Source organism: Megalops cyprinoides, chromosome 7, assembly GCF_013368585.1.
Source record: "Megalops cyprinoides isolate fMegCyp1 chromosome 7, fMegCyp1.pri, whole genome shotgun sequence".
Lineage (NCBI taxonomy): Eukaryota > Metazoa > Chordata > Actinopteri > Elopiformes > Megalopidae > Megalops > Megalops cyprinoides.
In genome coordinates this window covers 9697601-9716014 of record NC_050589.1, presented here as the reverse complement: position 1 = coordinate 9716014, position 18414 = coordinate 9697601, and the positions used below count along the sequence as shown (strand labels likewise).

The following is an 18414-nucleotide window of genomic DNA, read 5'->3' as shown; positions in this document are numbered from 1 at the left end:
GATTTACAACCCACGTAATATGCAGGCTAATGTATTTCAAAATAATTTATGTTATACACGCATAATGCTGCGTATATTACTTTGCTTTACATTACTTTTTCCCACCGTCGATATTTCAGCTGAAAAGGACTTAACTGACATATAGCTTAACAGCCATGTTTTGCCATAAATGTTGTTTGTTTAGTATAAATAGAGTGCCCTCAATTTACAACCTTTGACAGACTAACACAGGATGATTCAACAGAAGGCATGGGGCCCTGAACGTTTTATTTATTGTCCAAAAAATATATTAACACCCAACAGTTTTGGTTAATTGTAAGTGACTTAAATCTCCGTAACACATGATGTTCACATTTTCCTCGCAAATAGTAAAGATGGTGTAAGACATGTACTCGGGATCTGATGTTGAACTAATCAAAATTAATCAATATAACGTTTCTCACCTCGGGTACGGCCACAGCAAGAGGTGAACCACAGACCCTATCGGCACCTCTTGCTACGTGTAACACCTCAGGAAAAAAAAACAGAAAATGACAGCGATATATTACAATTACGTTGTTTGACCACCTCCACCAATAGAATCGCATTTCCTGACCGTATACAATGTATCGGCCAATAAGAAGCGCCGCTTCTATTCCCCTAGAGGGGCTGGGGAGGAAAAGGGGACTTAATTTAAAGTCTTTGGCGTTGCCGAGCTAGACAAGGAAATGATTGTGTTCAGGCCCACTAGAGAGTCTTTCCTGACTTAAACTGAACGCAGCACAGACTGTCTCCTGCGAGATCCGGAATGGCTTAAGAAGGTAGCACAGAACCCGAAAAACAGGACTGTTAACTGATGGTGCAGGTTTGACGGCTGGAGTTGAAAGGGGGGAGTTTTGCTGCAAAGTCCGGAAACTGGGGTAGGAGGGAGGTAGCTAAGCTATAGCTACACCGTTACGTTAATGCCAACATGGCAGCGAGCAGTCAAGGCCCTGTGAATGGAGTCGGGGAGGACAAGACGAGCGTTCGCAGGCAGAGTGAAGGTAAGGCGGCGTTAGCCCCTCTCGGTGCAACAAAAAACACTCATGATCGTCGTTACCATGGACTGATCGTTAAGCGAGCGAACGTATTTTGCTGCCTAGCACACGAGCAAGAATTGCCATAGCTACTTTGACTTGCTAGCTAGCCTGCTAATAGTCACAATATCAGATGGCTCACCTCTACAGCTCGTAGCTAGCAAGCTACCTACAGTCTAGCTGGTATGCTGAATGCTGAAATCGCAGCTTGTGTAAAACAGACCTGCTGCTAGGTAACTAGCGTTACCTAGTTGTACAGCCAGGACAGTTACCAACGCTAACTTGTTACCTTGTCAGCGATCTGTCTACATTACTAACGAGCGGTTAGCCGTAACCCCGCGTTGGCAAGCTAAATAGCTAGCTCTTATTTGTTGTGACAGTAATAGTACACGGTGTGATCGACATCGTTGGCGAGAAACGACGCAACATTCGTAAATTCTACGTGCAAATTTTGCTAGCTTTTTATATAGGCTAGCTTACTGGGCATATAGCTAGTATATCTATAGGTAGTTGACATCTCTGTGTTGCTGTCTAGTAGGTAGAGAACATGAGAGTAGATGGTTGTTGGTTCCGAGTTCAGCATTAAATGTATAATAGGTAAACTGGAAGTTTAAGTCGATCTGGGAAAATGATATAGCCTGACAACAGCAGAAGTTTAGCAGTGAAGACGAGATGATTTTCTTGACTACTTTAATGCTTGAACAGTCAGATTAGTTGGTATAGTTTAGTATATAGTGAAGGTTGTCATGGATTGCTTTAAAAGACCGTCTTTCCCAAAAATGTGCGTGATGTTGCGCATGTGAAGGTTGTGACGCTGACGTGCCGCGATGAATGGGTTTTCCGACATGCCCAGGGTAAATAGTAGAGATTAATACTACTACAGATCCTGCTCATTTTATACACCCAGGATGTGTTTTATTTGATGAATGGAGGGTGAAACTGTATCTTGTTCAATCTGCGGCGTCATCGACTTAGTAAATGAAAGGTTTTTTTGTTTGCAGTATATAGAGTACGTTTGAGAGGGCATTCAAAGGTGTTTATCTCGGGCAATTAGGCACACCCCTCAGCGTAATTAAAATGGGGAAACAGGACTGAAATTGAACAACCTCTCCAGATGAGAGGGGCACGGCTTTCAGTGTTTTTTTGTTACTTATTTTCTAAATAAATCTAATATTCCTAATTACCATATTAGACTTTCTGAAGACTGACTTACTGACCCGAGACAGTGAATTAGAGTTCTCGTTATTTTCAGCTGTTTCTGTTCGGTTCTGCTTTCAGTAACTGAGACTAAACACGCCCTCCCCCCTGAAGCAAGAAGCCCACCTCCACCTCCACCTCGAGGTGGATTTTGGAGTTTAAAGAATGCCTTCACAACTAATACTGAATAAGAGGAATTGTAAGATGGTGATTATAGTTGTCAGGATGTGATGACGTTTAAGAATATGACAAAACAAAGGTCACAGTGGGTGACTGTGAGTCTTAGAGTGTGTCCATGTATGCAGTTGGCATTAGAAGTGGGCAGCAATTGCTCAAGAACAAATCAAAGTAGACCTTCACACCTTCGTGTTAAAACCAGAAGCTAAAAACGGCTTGGAATTTTATATGTGAACAGTCTTTGCATTTCGGTGGCTTTGTTTTATCATCAGTCTTCTAAGCAGTTACATTTCATTTAGTCATTCTAAACTTTGAGAGAAAGAGCAGCTGTCCCTGTGTATCGAAACGGCAAGAGACATACTAGTGCTGAGGATTAGGCATCTGTGAGGAATGGGGTGTGAGTGAAATGGGTTTCCCTGAGCTGAAGGGGCATGTCCTTTAAGAAGTCGAAAGAATGCACAAGATTGCTCCCCTGGGCTACCGCTCCAGCTTTTCTTTCCTCCAGAATATGATCGGATGCATTTCTGAGTGCAACTGCCATACATAGATAAATGACACTGTTCATTTGGCATAGATCAGCTTTGCAAAGTGGGAATATGTTGAGGCAGTGCAGAAGGGCAGAGCCGTGTGTGTGTGTGTCTCCCGACTGCAGCTAACCGCAAGCTGAAGTACATCAGCCTGGCCGTGCTGGTGGTCCAGAATGCCTCGCTCATCCTCAGCATCCGCTATGTCCGCACACTGCCCGGCGAGCGCTTCTTCACCACGTCCGCCGTGGTCATGGCGGAGGTGCTCAAAGTCCTCACCTGCCTGCTCATCATTCTGCTCCAGAAGAGAGGTGGGTGCCGGAACTGTCAGCATGGAATGCCAGTGAAATCTGTTGCACTCCACTCGTGACAGTCACCAGCTGGCTGATAATTTTATCGGTTCTTAAGTGTAATATACTCCCTTAATATGGAACCTCGAACAAGTACATGTGGTTGTTCAGACACTATTTTCTTCTGTTCGTTTGTGAAAAACACGTGAAGTTAATAGAAAACGTATATTCCATTAACCATAGTAATTGTCTGAAAAGAGCGTTTGTCTAGTAAAATGTATATTCTGTGACTTACAATGTACGTTCCTGATTCATAATCGGCCACTTTCAGGAAAGTACACTGTATGTCCTTTTATAATGGCTACATTATATTCTAATGGCTACAGTTGATATGGAGTATAAATCAAAGGGTACTTGTTCAGGAGAAAAAAAATGCAAATGTTTTCTCTCTCTCTCACACACACACAAACACACTCAGACTCTCACACGCTCACGTACATGCCCACGGAAACGGAGGCCGGCTTTGCTAATGTCTGTATGCCCTTTTCCTTCTGTCGGCATCCCCTCCACCTCTCTCCCTGTCTCTCTGCCCGTGTGACGCAGGGAGCCTGAGGGCCTTCATCAAGCTGCTTTACGACTCCATTTTCGTCCAGTATTTGGACACCCTGAAGCTTGCTGTTCCATCCCTCATCTACACCCTGCAGAACAACCTCCAGTATGTGGCCATCTCCAACCTGCCTGCCGCCACCTTCCAGGTGAGAGCGAGCAGCCAACCAGCAGCATGCATGCCGATCTGCTGAGGACTGCTATCTGTTCTCTCAGGCTGGGGCAGGATGAACATAATTGTGTTTTTTCGAGCTTCTATTGTGTCATTGTTTTTAAAGAGAGGAAAAAGGAGCCTTGAGAAAATTTCATTGGCGACGGTGAAACATTCTGTTTTATAACACAAGGTAGCAGACAAAGAAAGAACAATATTAACAGAAGAAAAAGTTCAAGAGGAAAAATACCCTATATAGAGTATTTCAGGTCAGAGCCAATACGTCAGTAAAAGTAGTTTGGCTCCCTTTTCAGTGTTTGATCATTACGGGGACTTTGACCCGGTGTGGAGTAGGTGTTCATCTGCTCTCTGTAGGTTTGACTGTTTATTATAAGGCTGTTAAGGTTAATCAACATAAGTCAAGCCGTTAAACAAACAATCCTTTAATATTAACTGTAATATTAGCAGAAACACACCAAAAGAAAGGAAGTTGTGTCCACATGTTGGAATTCTGTCCAGTTTCAAAGTGACAAAGCCTGGAAGGGTTGACCTGATTCTCTTTTTCTTGATGAGAGATGACAGATGGCATTGTGAAGTGATGTTGAGGGGTCTGGGCCTGTGGCCAGAGGGTTGTATGATCGGATCTTGGTTAGGGAATTGCCATTCTCCCCTTGTGCAAGGTGTTTCAGGTGATTCGCTTCAGCTGTGCATGGACTGGATAGCAAGGCATCAGTCACCCCAGTTGAGGTCTCTGCTAAGTGTATAGATCATGTTATGTCATGTTTCCTTGGTGTTGGATGCTGTAGGCACAGCATGGACTTTAGACCAACTGCACTGCCAGAGCACTGAGTCAGTCTCAGTTCAGATCTGGGAGAGAGCATTTTTCATTATAAACTGTAAAATCCAACTTCTTGGTCCTGTTACAGAAACTTAAACTTGGGCTTAAACTTAACTGTAATATTCTTGCAACTGTCCAAATCTGGAATTGCTTCAGAACGTTTGCACATATGAGAAAATAAATGTCTGGGTAAAATCAGCCATGAAGCCATGTAGCCATGTATCATATATGGCTCATATATTTCTGTAGGGCTCAACCAGAACTGTCCCTTTGAGAGTAAAATGGGAGTACCCGTTTGCTGCTAAAAACATGCTTCTGTTTCCAGGTGACGTACCAGCTGAAGATCCTGACCACGGCGCTGTTTTCAGTGCTGATGCTGAGGAAGAGCCTGTCCCGGGTGCAGTGGGTCTCTCTGGTGCTCCTGTTCGCAGGGGTGGCCATCGTGCAGGTGGAGCAGGAGGGCAAGCAGAAGGAGACCACGGTCTCCAGCGGCAGTCAGAACTACGCCAAGGGGCTGGTGGCCGTGGTGGTGTCCTGCCTGTCCTCGGGCTTCGCCGGGGTGTACTTTGAGAAGATCCTGAAGGGCAGCTCGGCCTCGGTGTGGATGAGGAACGTGCAGCTGGGCATCTTCGGCACCTTCCTTGGCCTGTTGGGTCTGTGGTGGAATGATGGCCCAGCCATTGCCGAGAAGGGCTTCCTCTTCGGCTACACGCCCATGGTGTGGGGCGTGATCTTCAACCAGGCCTTCGGGGGCCTGCTGGTGGCGGTCGTGGTGAAATACGCGGACAACATCCTCAAGGGTTTTGCCACCTCCTTCTCCATCGTCGTCTCCACCGTCACCTCTGTCTACCTCTTCGGGTTCCACGTGGACCTCCTCTTCACACTGGGCGCGGGTCTGGTGATCGGAGCCGTCTACATGTACAGCCTGCCCAAAGCAACCTCCCCTTCCTCCTCCTCCTCCTCCTCCTCCTCCTCTTCCACTGTCTCCTCCTCTTCCTCCGCCCACAGTCGGAGCCATCTGTCCAACAGCGACGCCGACTCGGAGACGGACGCTTTCCTCCCCAAGTCAGTCCTGGTGAAATGAACAACTCTGCCGTCCTCTCCGTCCCCCTCTCCCTCAGAGCCCTACCACCTTTCCCACTGAACTAATTCTAATCCACCTCTTACTTCTCATCACTTTCTGTTGCTTTTTGAAACCTTTATTTTAAATTCTGAAACTGGTTCTATTTTTTTTTCCTAAATATGAAAGGAAAATTTATCAGGAAGGGTACGGCATCTCTGTATCTTAGTTCTGTAGCTACGGCTTTAAAAAAAAAAAAAAGAAAAACAATCCCCAACCCCCTGCCTCTCGTCCTCAGAACCCACCTGCTATTCATTCCCTGTTCCCAGGCCATAGTGATGCAGTCTGCAGCCAGCCATTGATATGCCTTTGTTTTCTACCTGAGAGGTGCACACACAGAGGTTCTCACATTTTTCAAAAGTGAATCAGAGGTTATGCAGTATCTGACAGGGATATCGGTCAGCATAGGTAGATGAAATGAACAAAATGAACAAAATATCAGCCACAGGGCTTTGTAATGACATCATAATCTGCTCAATGCCTTTTGTATTTTATTTTAAACGCACTGCACAACAGTGTTTAAACGCACAACACTCTGCGTCTCTACACAAAGCTGAAAAGATTGCCTTAATAGTTTGTTTGACATTTTAAACCCCCAAAGTCAAGTAGATTTGCCCTCCCAGGAACAATAAAGCTTTCTGTTCCAGTCTCTTTGAAAAGCCTTACCAACGTGTGCAGCAAGTCTACAGAAACTAACACGAATGCAAATGGCTTTTGCTGCATTACTACAAACCTCATGTTAACATTTGGTTTCATTTACATGAGCCTCATTAAAATCTGAAAGCAGGGCTGTTTCTCAGTTGCAGTTTGCAGTTCAGTATTTCTCTGCTTCTCCCCAGAGAAGCCTGGCTGCTCTGATTCCCCCAGGTGTTTTGAGGAGCAGGCACGGCTTAATGTGGTCATGTAAATGTATAGCGAAAGAGCTAAATTACTAATACATAACATGATTCCTCTTATATAGCTGTGGTTAATTTTTATTTTTGTATTTATCTGGTATTTAGCGATGCTAAAAAAATGCACCAAAAACATCTTTGTCTGTGGAGTTGCTGATGGGTATTTTCCATAACTTACCATCTCTTATGTTAGCAGGGGACAGTGGATCAGGATTTTGAAACTGTTTCCTTGATATTCAAATCCTCTCTTTTTCCTTGTATTTGTGCATGGTATACTCGACAGTTTTGGTAGAGGGCAGCTGTAATTGTAGAGGAAATACTGTTTTGTTAACCAGTTCAGCAAATAGCGATATGACCACTGTAATTCCTAATTGATTATTGAATGTAAGGTTAGTGATAAATTCCTATAGGAAATTATATAAGCTAAGTTATAAATATCAGATTGAATTATTTTGTATGGAGTTGCTTAATAATATAACAAGGAAAGAATGTTAGAATCAAATTATTGTGGCTATTTTATGTATTCAATGAATTAAGCCAGCATTTACTGAAAACTAGGCATGAACACAAAAGATATTGTTTGAATTGACTTTGATTCATTTGAAAAGCACATAGATTTTTACTGGATTGCAGATAGCAACTAGTTACAGTGGACCTTACTGGAAACAGCATGTTAGCTTGCAGCTATACTTTATGCCATTTGACCTCCGATGGCAGTCATCGAGTTGCATCTCTTGTGTTTTCAGTCGGGAGGAAAGATCAGTTCCCTCCACTCTGTTTGCTGACTCCACAAAAAACTGCATTCTGGGGCATTTAAAAAGTGGAAATTCTCCCACTCTGCTTTTCTGCGGTGGATGGGAGAGAGAAAGAGAGAGGGAGGGAGCCCTTTTTTAATATTCGTCCGCCTCGGTTTTAAACAGTCTCATTTTAAAATGAGGACGGTGTCGATTTCCTCAAGTCGCGTTCCTCCTTGACATAGGGAAATTATTCTCATTCGCTCCGGCTGCCATGGGACGCTCACTGTCGGAGAACTGTGTAAAATGTCAGGTCTTGAATATTTATGAGTAATCGGGAGAGGAATGTGTTTTGATTAAAGGGGGTTACAGAGAATCATTTCATATCTTGTAACTCGGCAGACCTCCTTTGTCTTTGGGCAGGAGAGAGGGCAGTATCAGGCAATTGTATAAAAAATGACATATTGTTTAAAGAGGTGTACTCAGGAAGTCTCATTTTAAAATGGCTGCTACAAATGTAGAAATGCTTAAGTTTTAAATGAGTCTCACTTTTTCTTTTCTTTGGAGGCAGGAAGCCTGAATGCACTGCATATAGACAGATGTCTTTTAGTACAAAGCAGTCAGCTATCTGTAGCATGAATAAAATCTGTGTGGCTATAATTACTGCAAGATATATTATTTTCTGTACATTTCCTTCAGCTTCAGCAGGTTACCTCACTGTTCTGATTATAAATGAGTTGTAATTAAGCTTGCCAGGAATTTGATCAATATATATTTTTTTCTTCATGAAGGATAAAATGAATATTTATTTTCAGAATATATTTTTGATGCTTACTGGTGGTTTTGAGGATGATCTCACACAATGAAGGCCTGATGAAGTACGCTTTGAAAAAGTACAACAAAGAAAAACCTTGTGCCAAACCGCTAAATTCAGATGAAAATCTATGAAAAGGACTAAGGATATTCCCTTGATGAAAAAAGAAATCCACAAATTCACTTTAATCAGCCATGTCTAAGTCTGTATATTAAACTGTGGTTAATTGATTTTGCACAAAGTGAAGTTCAAACACTGCAGCCTACAATCAATTCATACACAAAGTGTATTTCATTAAACAAGCCAGCAATAGTTAACTAAAGGATGGAACAATATGAGAGTGTAGTCTGCCCTTGTAGACCTAGGTGTGTTCATGCAGCCAAAAAAGATGTACCTGAAATGATGTGAGAGTCCTCATGTTTATCATTTCCATTCAGGATACAGCTATTTTGCAAGAGCAAGTAAATTAGCTTTTATAATATCTGTAGATTACATACCTCAGCTCATTTGTGGAGAAATCACTATTCATTCATGACTTTTGGTCATGGTTTACACCCATATATTTAGAATTCCATAATCTAATTTCCCTTCTGTGTTTTGTAGTTCTGTGGAGTGTTCATCCACTGTTGTCAGTTGGGGTTTGTTAAATCGTTGTATCAGCATTGGATAATAAAAATCGAATCTCTGGCAAGCCTAGTTATGATCCACCCATCCAAATGACACTGTGGAGGAGGCAGAGGGGGGTCCATGGGGACAGTTCTGGAATACCTCTCAGAGGACCAGAGCTAACACATGGTTATGCTGTGCCTTTTCTCAAAATACTTATATCTGTACAGTACTTACCAGTGTAAATGACATTATATGAGAATATGCATATAGTATCTAAATAGAATTTCTAAAATGATTTAAAGGTTTAAAATATGACAGGCTTAAGTGGGTATTTAGGCCTGTTTGTTCTGTATACATGTTTTGTGCATATATTTCTCATTCATATACTCAACTACTGTCTTTAAAGAGAATTTATTATCAACCGTAATTAGAATACATTCTTATTTTAAAGGTAGAAAATGTCATTCATTCACACGTTTAGTGAGAAAATGAGAGTGGAAATGATTAGGTGTGGGAGACGGTGACCCGTTAGGGGACCGCTGCCATTTCCATCCTTGAGGTCCAGAGATGCCATGTTACTTGTGACAGGGGTGAGTCCAGGTTCAGACCTAAACTTGCAATGAAGTTTTTTTTTTTTTTAAAAAATTGGATATTGTTTTTTTAAGTTTTGGATATGGAGCTGCTTGCTTTGCCTTTTAAATAACCTGGTGCTGGGGGCTCCTGAGTGACTTAGCTGGTAAGAGTATCTGATGTTCAAGTGCAAGGCTGAGCCCTACGGCCCGGGTTTGATCCCAGCTGTGATATCAGCACACAATGACTGGGAGCCAATTGTGGCAGAGCAAAATTGGCTTTGTTCTGCCAGGGACATAGGAGAGGGTAGGTTAGGCAGTGGCTTGTCTGTCCTGTAGCTCATCCCTGCTGGTTGGTGAGGTAAACGTAGTCTGTCTGCATAAAGCTACACATGAAGTGTCCTTCTCTGACTCATGTCTGCGCAGGCTTGGCATGGGAACTGCGGTGTAGTAAGAAGTGGTGGCTGCCATCGCATGATTCAGAGGAGAGCACTTATTCATCTCAACCTCCCAGAATGTCCGTGTGGGCTGCAGCTTCAGGACAGCTTCTATGAAATAATTGGGCATTCCAAAACTGGTATGTCCAGGTGTTTCTCCCTGGTTTCTCCCATTATAAAACAAAACATCATAAGAACATTGTCAAGTTAAACGTAAGGACTTCAGCCGTGTCCATTTCTAAACCTCAGTGTCACTTGATCATTAAGCTCAGAATTCCTCTGTTAGAGCTGTTTTTTTATATTATATGGTCAGCCCACAGTAAGATGTTGACACTAATTAGCTGTCTCCTGGCAGCTAAAACTTATTTACAATGTAAAATTTGAAATACAAAGCTATGTTCACTGGTTTGGCTGGAGATGGTTACCCTTACATATCACCTAATGGTTTTTAGACCTCAGCTGTCATACCCATTTTTTGTTTGTTTGTTTGTTTGAAATGAAATGTCAGAGCTTTCATGTAGATTTTTTTTTTTTACATTTGTGTCTTAAATGTCTGATTGTTTTTATTGTTGCTGGTGTCATGACAATAAGAAAAAATCCAGCTCAGTGGTGCAGTACATGAGGAGGTGCTCGCTAAGGGGTTTATTTGATACACTTAGAGTGCGGAAAGCAGATTCATTTTATCCTATAGAGAAAAGTGCCCAAAATTAACTTAGGATGTCCTGTCACACCACTACATCCTGGATTCTCTATTTGCAAGTAAGGAACTGGGAGTTGGATTGGTGTAATTGATCAAATGCCTGTCATTAAGCTCCACCTCCTCCCCCCGCTACAGAATTACTGCTGTCCAAGGTTGGCAATAAATAGCGTTTGATAGTGATCATCTCGTATGTCTTAATTGGACAGAAAAGCAGAATCTTGCCAGGAGCCTCCAGATATCCTCAACCTAAGATTTTTTTTGGTGTGAACTTATGTACAGTTTATTGACCTACCACCAGACAGTATTTTGCAAAATACTGTATATATCAAGGCAAAATATTGTCTGGTAGTCAGTCAATCTTCTGCTGAAAAGTGATGTCAATTTTCATTTTTTTCGTAATGACTCTTGTGACTCCATTTCATGGTCCATTGGTATCTTTCTAATACTTTACAGTTGAAAGGACTGCCATTGAACAAAACTACTCTGGTCTGATAAGATCAAGATGAAGACTTACAGGCATAAAAAGGTTTCTTCTCTGACATGCCTTGAAAATTATTGTTGTTATTTTGCACAAACGTAATACATATGAATCATGTTTTTTATTATTGTTTTTGAATATTATTCATTGATTTCACACTATTTCAAAACAACGCAGAAACATACAAGCCCAGAAGAGCATATATGCCTGTACAGAATACAGTAAATCGATGGCAAATAGATACCATGTTCTGTACAACCTCTTGAGTTGTGGGGTCCAGCAGAGCAAACAGCACCAGGGCTCTCCTGGGCACTGAGCTGTCTTTATGTTGTACTGAACACCTTCACTGGTTTTGCTCATTCTCATCCCAGCCAAACAGCAGCTCTCTGGCTATAATGGACCCTGTCTATATCTGTGTCTCGAATTGGGTCCCAAAGAGGCGTCACGCTGATGAGGTCATGGGTTTCTGTGTGGCTCCCTGTTGTTTAGAATAATGGCAGGTGCTGGCAGTTTGACAGTTCTGTCGAGCCGAAGTGCTCTTGCGGAGTGTGTTTTTTTGATTGATGCTGATGGCCTTGGTCTTCACGTGTGTCACTCCTCCTGTGTAACTGCAGCCACGGGGAGCTGGAAAACTGACAAAGGCATCCGTTTGCATCCTGTTCTCCGTTTTTGTTTAATGGTGTGAGTTGTTTGGTGTGAAGAGGGTATGCCGGGTTGTGTGGTAACATTTTAGGGTGCTCCTGTGCATATTATAAAACAGGGCTTTGTTTTAGTAAAACTGTCACTCAGTGACAGCACAGCAATGGCCTCCTGCCAGCGAGCCCTGAGTCTATTGGCAGTCTTTATCTTTATGAGTGGGAAGGGGTAGCTGAGGGCATTGTCGCTTTTTTATTTTAAGCAAACTGAATGTGGTCTGATTTCCTCTGCACCTTCCCTGTTACTGAAGTGGCAGCTGTGGGGAAAAGCTGACATGTGGATTAAAGGCTTCAACAATCATTTTCAATGGGGCAGATTAGGGTGAAAGTAGTGAGTTTTTTTTGTAATGTTATTATTTTATGTGTTTGCTTCTGTTTGCCAATGTCTGGGAAGTGCTTTACACCATGTTGCATATAAATGGCATCTTTTACACTTGTGTGCTCTTTGTTTGAATCTCACGAAAGTGGCCATTTTGTTCCCACAGATGGTGGTAGAGGTGGAGGTTAGTGTCTCCAGCTAATTGGTGGTTTACACACATGTGCATACTATTACTTCTTCCATTACCAAGTGTATCACTGTACCAAAAAGAAGGGTCTAAGGGACATTAGTTCAAAAATAAATGGGTTCACTATATATAAAGTGTAAAGAAAACAAATCACTGTATATATTAAAATCACATTACATAAAAGAAAACACTATCAGAGGGGGGAAATTAAGGTTAATTTAAGTCTCTGATGTTGAAGAATTTTGTTCTTGCTCTTGCATTTTGTTCTCTTCAGCCAAGATCTCCACTAAAACCAAACCATTGTCTGGTTGGCAGATGCGTTCCCTTTCAAAAACCATTCCTGAACAGCTGAAACTGAATTGATTTTACTCGTAGGATTCTGATAGTCTCATATCAGCCAGCCACGTTGCAAAGGGAATCAGTTTGTCAGGAGAATGTTTTGATATAGGATTGCGTTTACTGGTAACTGATTGTTAATGATTATTCCCCGTGTGTGTGTGTGTGTGTGTGTTAACGACCTGCTCCCATATGTCCACCTAACCACCCAACGCGCCAGAGTACCGAAGGCTATGTCGCTAACCAATGCGTGCGAGAATGTAACCTACCTGTGTGTAGCTCTAGTGGTTAGGAAGCAGTCATGCACTCAAAACAACAGGGGGGGAAACAAGATTCACCAAAAATGGTGGATTGTTGGGATCTGGCCTCCAGAGCACTTGGTGACAGCATGCTGACTGCGTGGATCTGGGGATAAGGACATTACACTCCGTCCCTACCTTTTATGGAAAGATTTGTGTTTTTTTCTGGAAATGTTTTTTTTTTTTTTGCTGATGAATTTGTAATAATGGGTTTGTGTTTTCTACAACGTTTGAAAAGTTTGATGTGGGTTTAACTGATTCACAAATTTGATCAAAACTAATGTGAACAAATGAAGTTGGTGTACCACAGAACTATAGCTGCTGTATGTTCTGGAGGTGTTGTATGAATGTTATATCCTGACAAATGCAGAAAAGAAATAAATGTGACCAAATAATGAGCAAGTTACTGTACGTTTAGTAGCTTCTGTATGAAGGATATGATAGGATGGTTTACTCCGTTCACATGAGACTTTGAGGGCATGTTCCTTTAAGTTCATGTTGCACACAATAATAAAGCCTTCACATTTGTATATGAGCTTCAAAGGAAATTCTGATTTTCTATGGAATTATCATATATGTAGTTAAAATATGTGAAGAGAATTTGAATTTAATATAATTATATTTAACTAATTTATGTGGTTTATATAGTCATTCATTGTAGGTAGAAATATGAAACTCAGTCTTTTATTTCTGTAAAACCAGCTTTTTGTCATCAGATAGTGCATTTCCCTTTGCTATTTAACAGAGAGTGAAATGTCTAAAGAGAAAGGGGCTTCTCATTTGTGGCTAAATTGTCTCCCATTTAATCTCGGTGATTGCTCATTCCTCCTCATTACATTCTTATTGGTAGTAAAGTGGCTGGCTCATTACTGCTCTGATCGTTGCCTAGATTGAGATGTGCAACAAACTCCAGTTTCTCTCTCTTTTTTTTTAGCAGGAGAGTGTTACTTGGTGTGTGCAAAGATCAATTCTGAGTGTCATCGTTGTTATCTGGAGTATTGATGCTGCTGTCACTGATAGCATCAGCACAGTAAGAGCCATTTCCCAAAAAAAATGAACACTGAATACATCCTTGGAGATGGTGAAGTGGCATCCAATTTCAACCCCTTTAACTCTGAGAAATGAAATGGCTGTTATTCCTTGAGGACACGATGCTAGGAATGTGGTTTTGTAATGTTATCTAATAAATAGCCAGCAGAGTTCAAGAACGCTTTCTCTAGCTAGGTGGTACAATCGGGATAGTGAGAAAAGGACCAAGGGAGAAACTGCCGTGACAGATCAGTAGCTTTAAGAAGTGATATGAAGTGGATGTGGATTCTTTAGGAGCTGGACTGGGTAACCAGAGAAGGGGCATAATGACTGTTGTCTGCACCTCTGGAACTGCCTGATATCTGTGCTGTAATACTGTGTGTTCTTCATCTTGAAGAACTGAGAGAAACTGAGAATTTCCAGGGCAGTAGATCTAAGAAATAATGCAGCTGAAATCAAATCAATTCCAATATCTGGCATTCCTATCGTAAATGAAATGAGTACTAGAGTAATATATAATGATATATAAATGACAAAGAGGTTTTAATAGAAAGTGGAAAATTTATAAATGTGCATTTGTTTATGAAGATCTTCAATCATTTTTAATGTTTAATGTTTTTTTTATTTTATTTTCCCAACACTAAGGTGTGGTATCATTTGTATGACCATACCTGGTATCATTTGTATGTATGTGTGTGTAACATTTTTAAAATACTTTTTTTGTTCTATATGTGTGTTGTTTTCAGAGGGAATGTTTTATTTTTCTTTTGATTATCCTGCTCAAATTTATTTTTAACTTTAAATAAATGTGTGTGCCTTATGATAGTGGAAAAACACATTGCATTCTATGTTATTAAGCCAGGAGAAGAAAAATAATATTAAGTATAGCAGATTAAGTTTTATTGCATTGCCATTATCTAAATGAGGGGGTTGTCTGTTTTTTGTTTTGTTTTGGTTAACATTCACTGTATTAGTTGCTTCATTCGTGGTTATAAGCTGGGAGATATTTAGACCACACAAGTAAAAACGGAGTGATTTGTATTGTAGGGATTCATTAGAACACACCATTTTAAGTGTGCTCTCAGCCTAAGCACAGTAGTGACTGCAGAAAGTAGGTATAGTAAGGTGTCACTCATTTGTGTGTCTAAATTTGTAACATCAGTCATTACATGATGAAGAGAACTGTTGTCCAGCTACTCTCCTCTTTCTATCAATGATCAGTACCAGCTCTCATGCTTAAAATATTTGTAGTGAGAAATAATGATGAAATAATGCCAGAAATATGCTGACCATCTGAGAGATGAGTTCATTAAAATAATGAGTATGCAGAGTGTTTGCCTAATATGAGGTATGATTTATGTAACTGAAGTAATGTGGTACAAGTTTAATACTGGAGTTTTCCAATGGAAGGCTGTGATTTTGAATGTTAGAATCGATTAGAAAAGCAGGTGCAGTACCTCTGGAATTAGAAGCGTGTGCCTTGTTGGTGCCCCTGTTAAATATGGTGAGGAGACCACAGTGTCGTCTTGCCATGTAATGCATAATACAAAATGCATCGTGAGAGGTGAATGTTTGCTTGTAGTTACTTGTGTAAATGTGCAGTTGGAACTGCCGTCTGGAGGGTTAGATACATACTCATATTTTAAGTTTTCTGCTTTCTCTTTTGATGTAAATAAGGGACCATATTTATTCCAAGCACTGTACCAGTGACTGCTACTGTCAGGTATTGTGAACATTTATATAACTGACAGTTAAAAGCAGTTTAGTTCTTTGGTTCTATAGCATTCAGTGCTTTCAGTGGGCCACAACAGTCCAAACTTTAGAACAGTAAAACCTAGAAAGGTTTTTTAAAACAAAACACTTATTAAAATGTGTTGCTCAAAAAATGAGACTAAAGCACAGAGTAGTTATATTGAATCAGGGCCTAAGCCATAATAATCTCTTTTTATATTTTTTTGCTAGTCTTTAGATTTGAAAACATAAAGACAACATGTGAATTAATTTTATCTTTATGTGATGAAAGTTGTGCTGAAAACAGGATGCTCCAGGATGTGCTCTGTGCCGGACATGTGCTAGCACAGGAGAGGTCGTTTATGAGAACTTCAAATCAGCTATAAATACCCCCCCCCCCCTCCCCAACACAACCAGCTTGAGTGAATTTCATCATTTTCCTGAAGCAGCAGGGACTCTGGAAACCTTGACAGTGCTTACTACTTTAATCTACAGTTTTCACAACTTCAGAATCTATTCCTATCAGGAGCATGTTGTATTGGTGTAAAATGAATAATGAGAGGCTTGGAGGATTCACGCATCTCAGCGTGAATCTTTGCATAGAATAGAGTAACGCTTGCTATCTTGCACTGAATGACGATGGCTCATTGTCTAACTCTTGACTTTACCATCACAACACTAACACCCAGCTTTCCCACCCGGTCCAGTCAAACCCGTTACAGCGGTCTCACTCTCTCTGCATGCTGAGATTGGAATGTGAGGCACGACAAAGTGAGTTTCACTGGTGGCATGTGAGAACTCGTCTCTTTTTTTTTTTTTTTTAAATGTCGACTTGTTTCATTTCAGCAGAGGTCGGAAGTACACTGATGTGGGTACATTGGGTGCAGGCCAACATTAAATTAATTATTTGCACTGCGCTCAATTAAATGACTATTTGAAAAGCATAACCTTATGCCCGGTGACAGATTGTCATTTTCTTACGCAATGCTTTTGAAAGTGTCTGCTACACGGATCTTCATTACGAGACAAATGGCCCGCGTTTTGGTTGTCCTTTCAATCTGACCTCAGTGAAATGATTGAGTTGACTGTGAATGTGCTTTAAGGTTCTGCAGAAGACGCAATGACTGACTGCTGGTTTGTGTTCTGTTCCCTGCTCTGTTTTTAGGCTCCAAGGAAAGGAAAAGGGATGCTAGCACAGTTCGCTCTGCAGCGGCAGAGGGTGCTGGGGTTTTGAGAGTCCAACATTTCTTCACCTGGGATTCCACTCCTATTCTAAAGAAAAGAGTGGGCAAAATCATCTCAAATCAGATATGCCTTCAAATGATTGTGAATCTAAGCACAAAGGCACTTGAAATCGTGCAGTGTTTTGGAGTGAGTGTACTATGCAGAAAAAAAAGGATTGTGTTGTTGTAATGTATTAATGAACGGAAATGCTAAAATAGCTCAGTATGATGCAAACTGTTGAAACCTGGCTTTTGTCACGCCAGATGTACGAACCACCTCAAAATTAAGACTGAAAGACTTAGGAACACTTGTTGTTTACATAAAAAAACACTTTTTAAAACCCAGTTGGGAGTAGGGGTACTGGGATATTACGCTGCCTTACTAAATGTAGACACACAATGGTAGATATAATAACACGGTACCATTATGTCTGTTTGTGATAGGAATTTCACCCTTTTTGCTTCAAATAGGATTGCATTACATAGGACATTTCTGTTATTTAGCTAGTTATTTAACTGGCATGTGTGTTATACAAGTCCAGTACTTATCCATGATTTTGTTTGATTTTTTTAAATTATTACCTTATCTATATTATGATTTATTATTTCTAAGCATCTCCATAGACCTCTTTCAGTGCACTGAGCTGCCTTTCTAACATGCCCCATGTTTGCTTCACTGTGTCATAAAGGAAGCTGTTTTTGACACATTTCACTCCTAGGATAAGTCTGTATGTTTGTAGTTCTTTGCACATTGTCCACACAGTTGACTACCTGCTAATGACAACTCCGTGGCAAGGAGCCTTCTGGCTAGAACAAAAAAAAGGCCATTGGATGGATCTTCATTAGTGATTTTAGCCTGTTATATATTATGGAACTGTTGACTTGTATTTTATAGTATTTTTGTATGGAGCGTTTTGGGTTAGTTCCCAGTCGAGTCATACCAAAGGCTTTAAAAGATGGTACATTTTTACCTACAATACCATTGTTTCTCTGTATTCAGCACTGCTGAAAGACATGTAGCTCCTGGGCCAGTGAACTTATCAGAGCCTGAATACTTCCGTGTTTATATGCTAAGGCTAATGCAATGAAAATACTAAGGTGGATAACTGACATACTAAAGTATATATTTATACATTGCTTATGAACTAATAAGTTGATTTTATATGTACAGTCATGTACTCTAGTCTCAAGAACCCTAATACGGTACAATTTTAAAATATTTATGAATATACACCAAATAAAAGTATGTGTAATATTTCTAATATGTTATCTCCTTTTATTGTGATTGTGTATGATGTTTAAGCATCTAGACTGAATTGCTGTGTTGAAATGTTTGCATCAAGTCTCACAGTTGGACATATTCAACACGTTTGCCTTGCCCCATTTACACACATGCAGTACTA

The 18414-nt window shown here is 40.7% G+C and overlaps 1 protein-coding gene across 1 annotated transcript; it reads left to right on the top strand.

Moving 5' to 3' along the window:
* Nucleotides 1–691: 691 nt before the first annotated feature.
* On the top strand, nt 692–7203 carry slc35a2 (solute carrier family 35 member 2). Its single transcript, XM_036533225.1, has 4 exons — nt 692–1022; nt 3082–3264; nt 3847–3998; nt 5164–7203. Exons 1-4 carry the CDS (start codon nt 950–952, stop codon nt 5920–5922), a joined length of 1167 nt encoding a protein of 388 aa, XP_036389118.1. The 5' UTR covers nt 692–949; the 3' UTR covers nt 5923–7203.
* The last annotated feature ends 11211 nt before the right edge of the window (nt 7204–18414 follow it).

Excerpts from the sequence above, each read along its gene's own strand:
- slc35a2 (XM_036533225.1), top strand. The coding sequence starts at position 950 with ATGGCAGCGAGCAGTCAAGGCCCTGTGAATGGAGTCGGGGAGGACAAG. Across the intron at positions 1,023-3,081 it reads CGTTCGCAGGCAGAGTGAAG|CTAACCGCAAGCTGAAGTAC; the intron begins GTAAGGCGGCGT and ends TCCCGACTGCAG. Across the intron at positions 3,265-3,846 it reads CATTCTGCTCCAGAAGAGAG|GGAGCCTGAGGGCCTTCATC; the intron begins GTGGGTGCCGGA and ends CGTGTGACGCAG.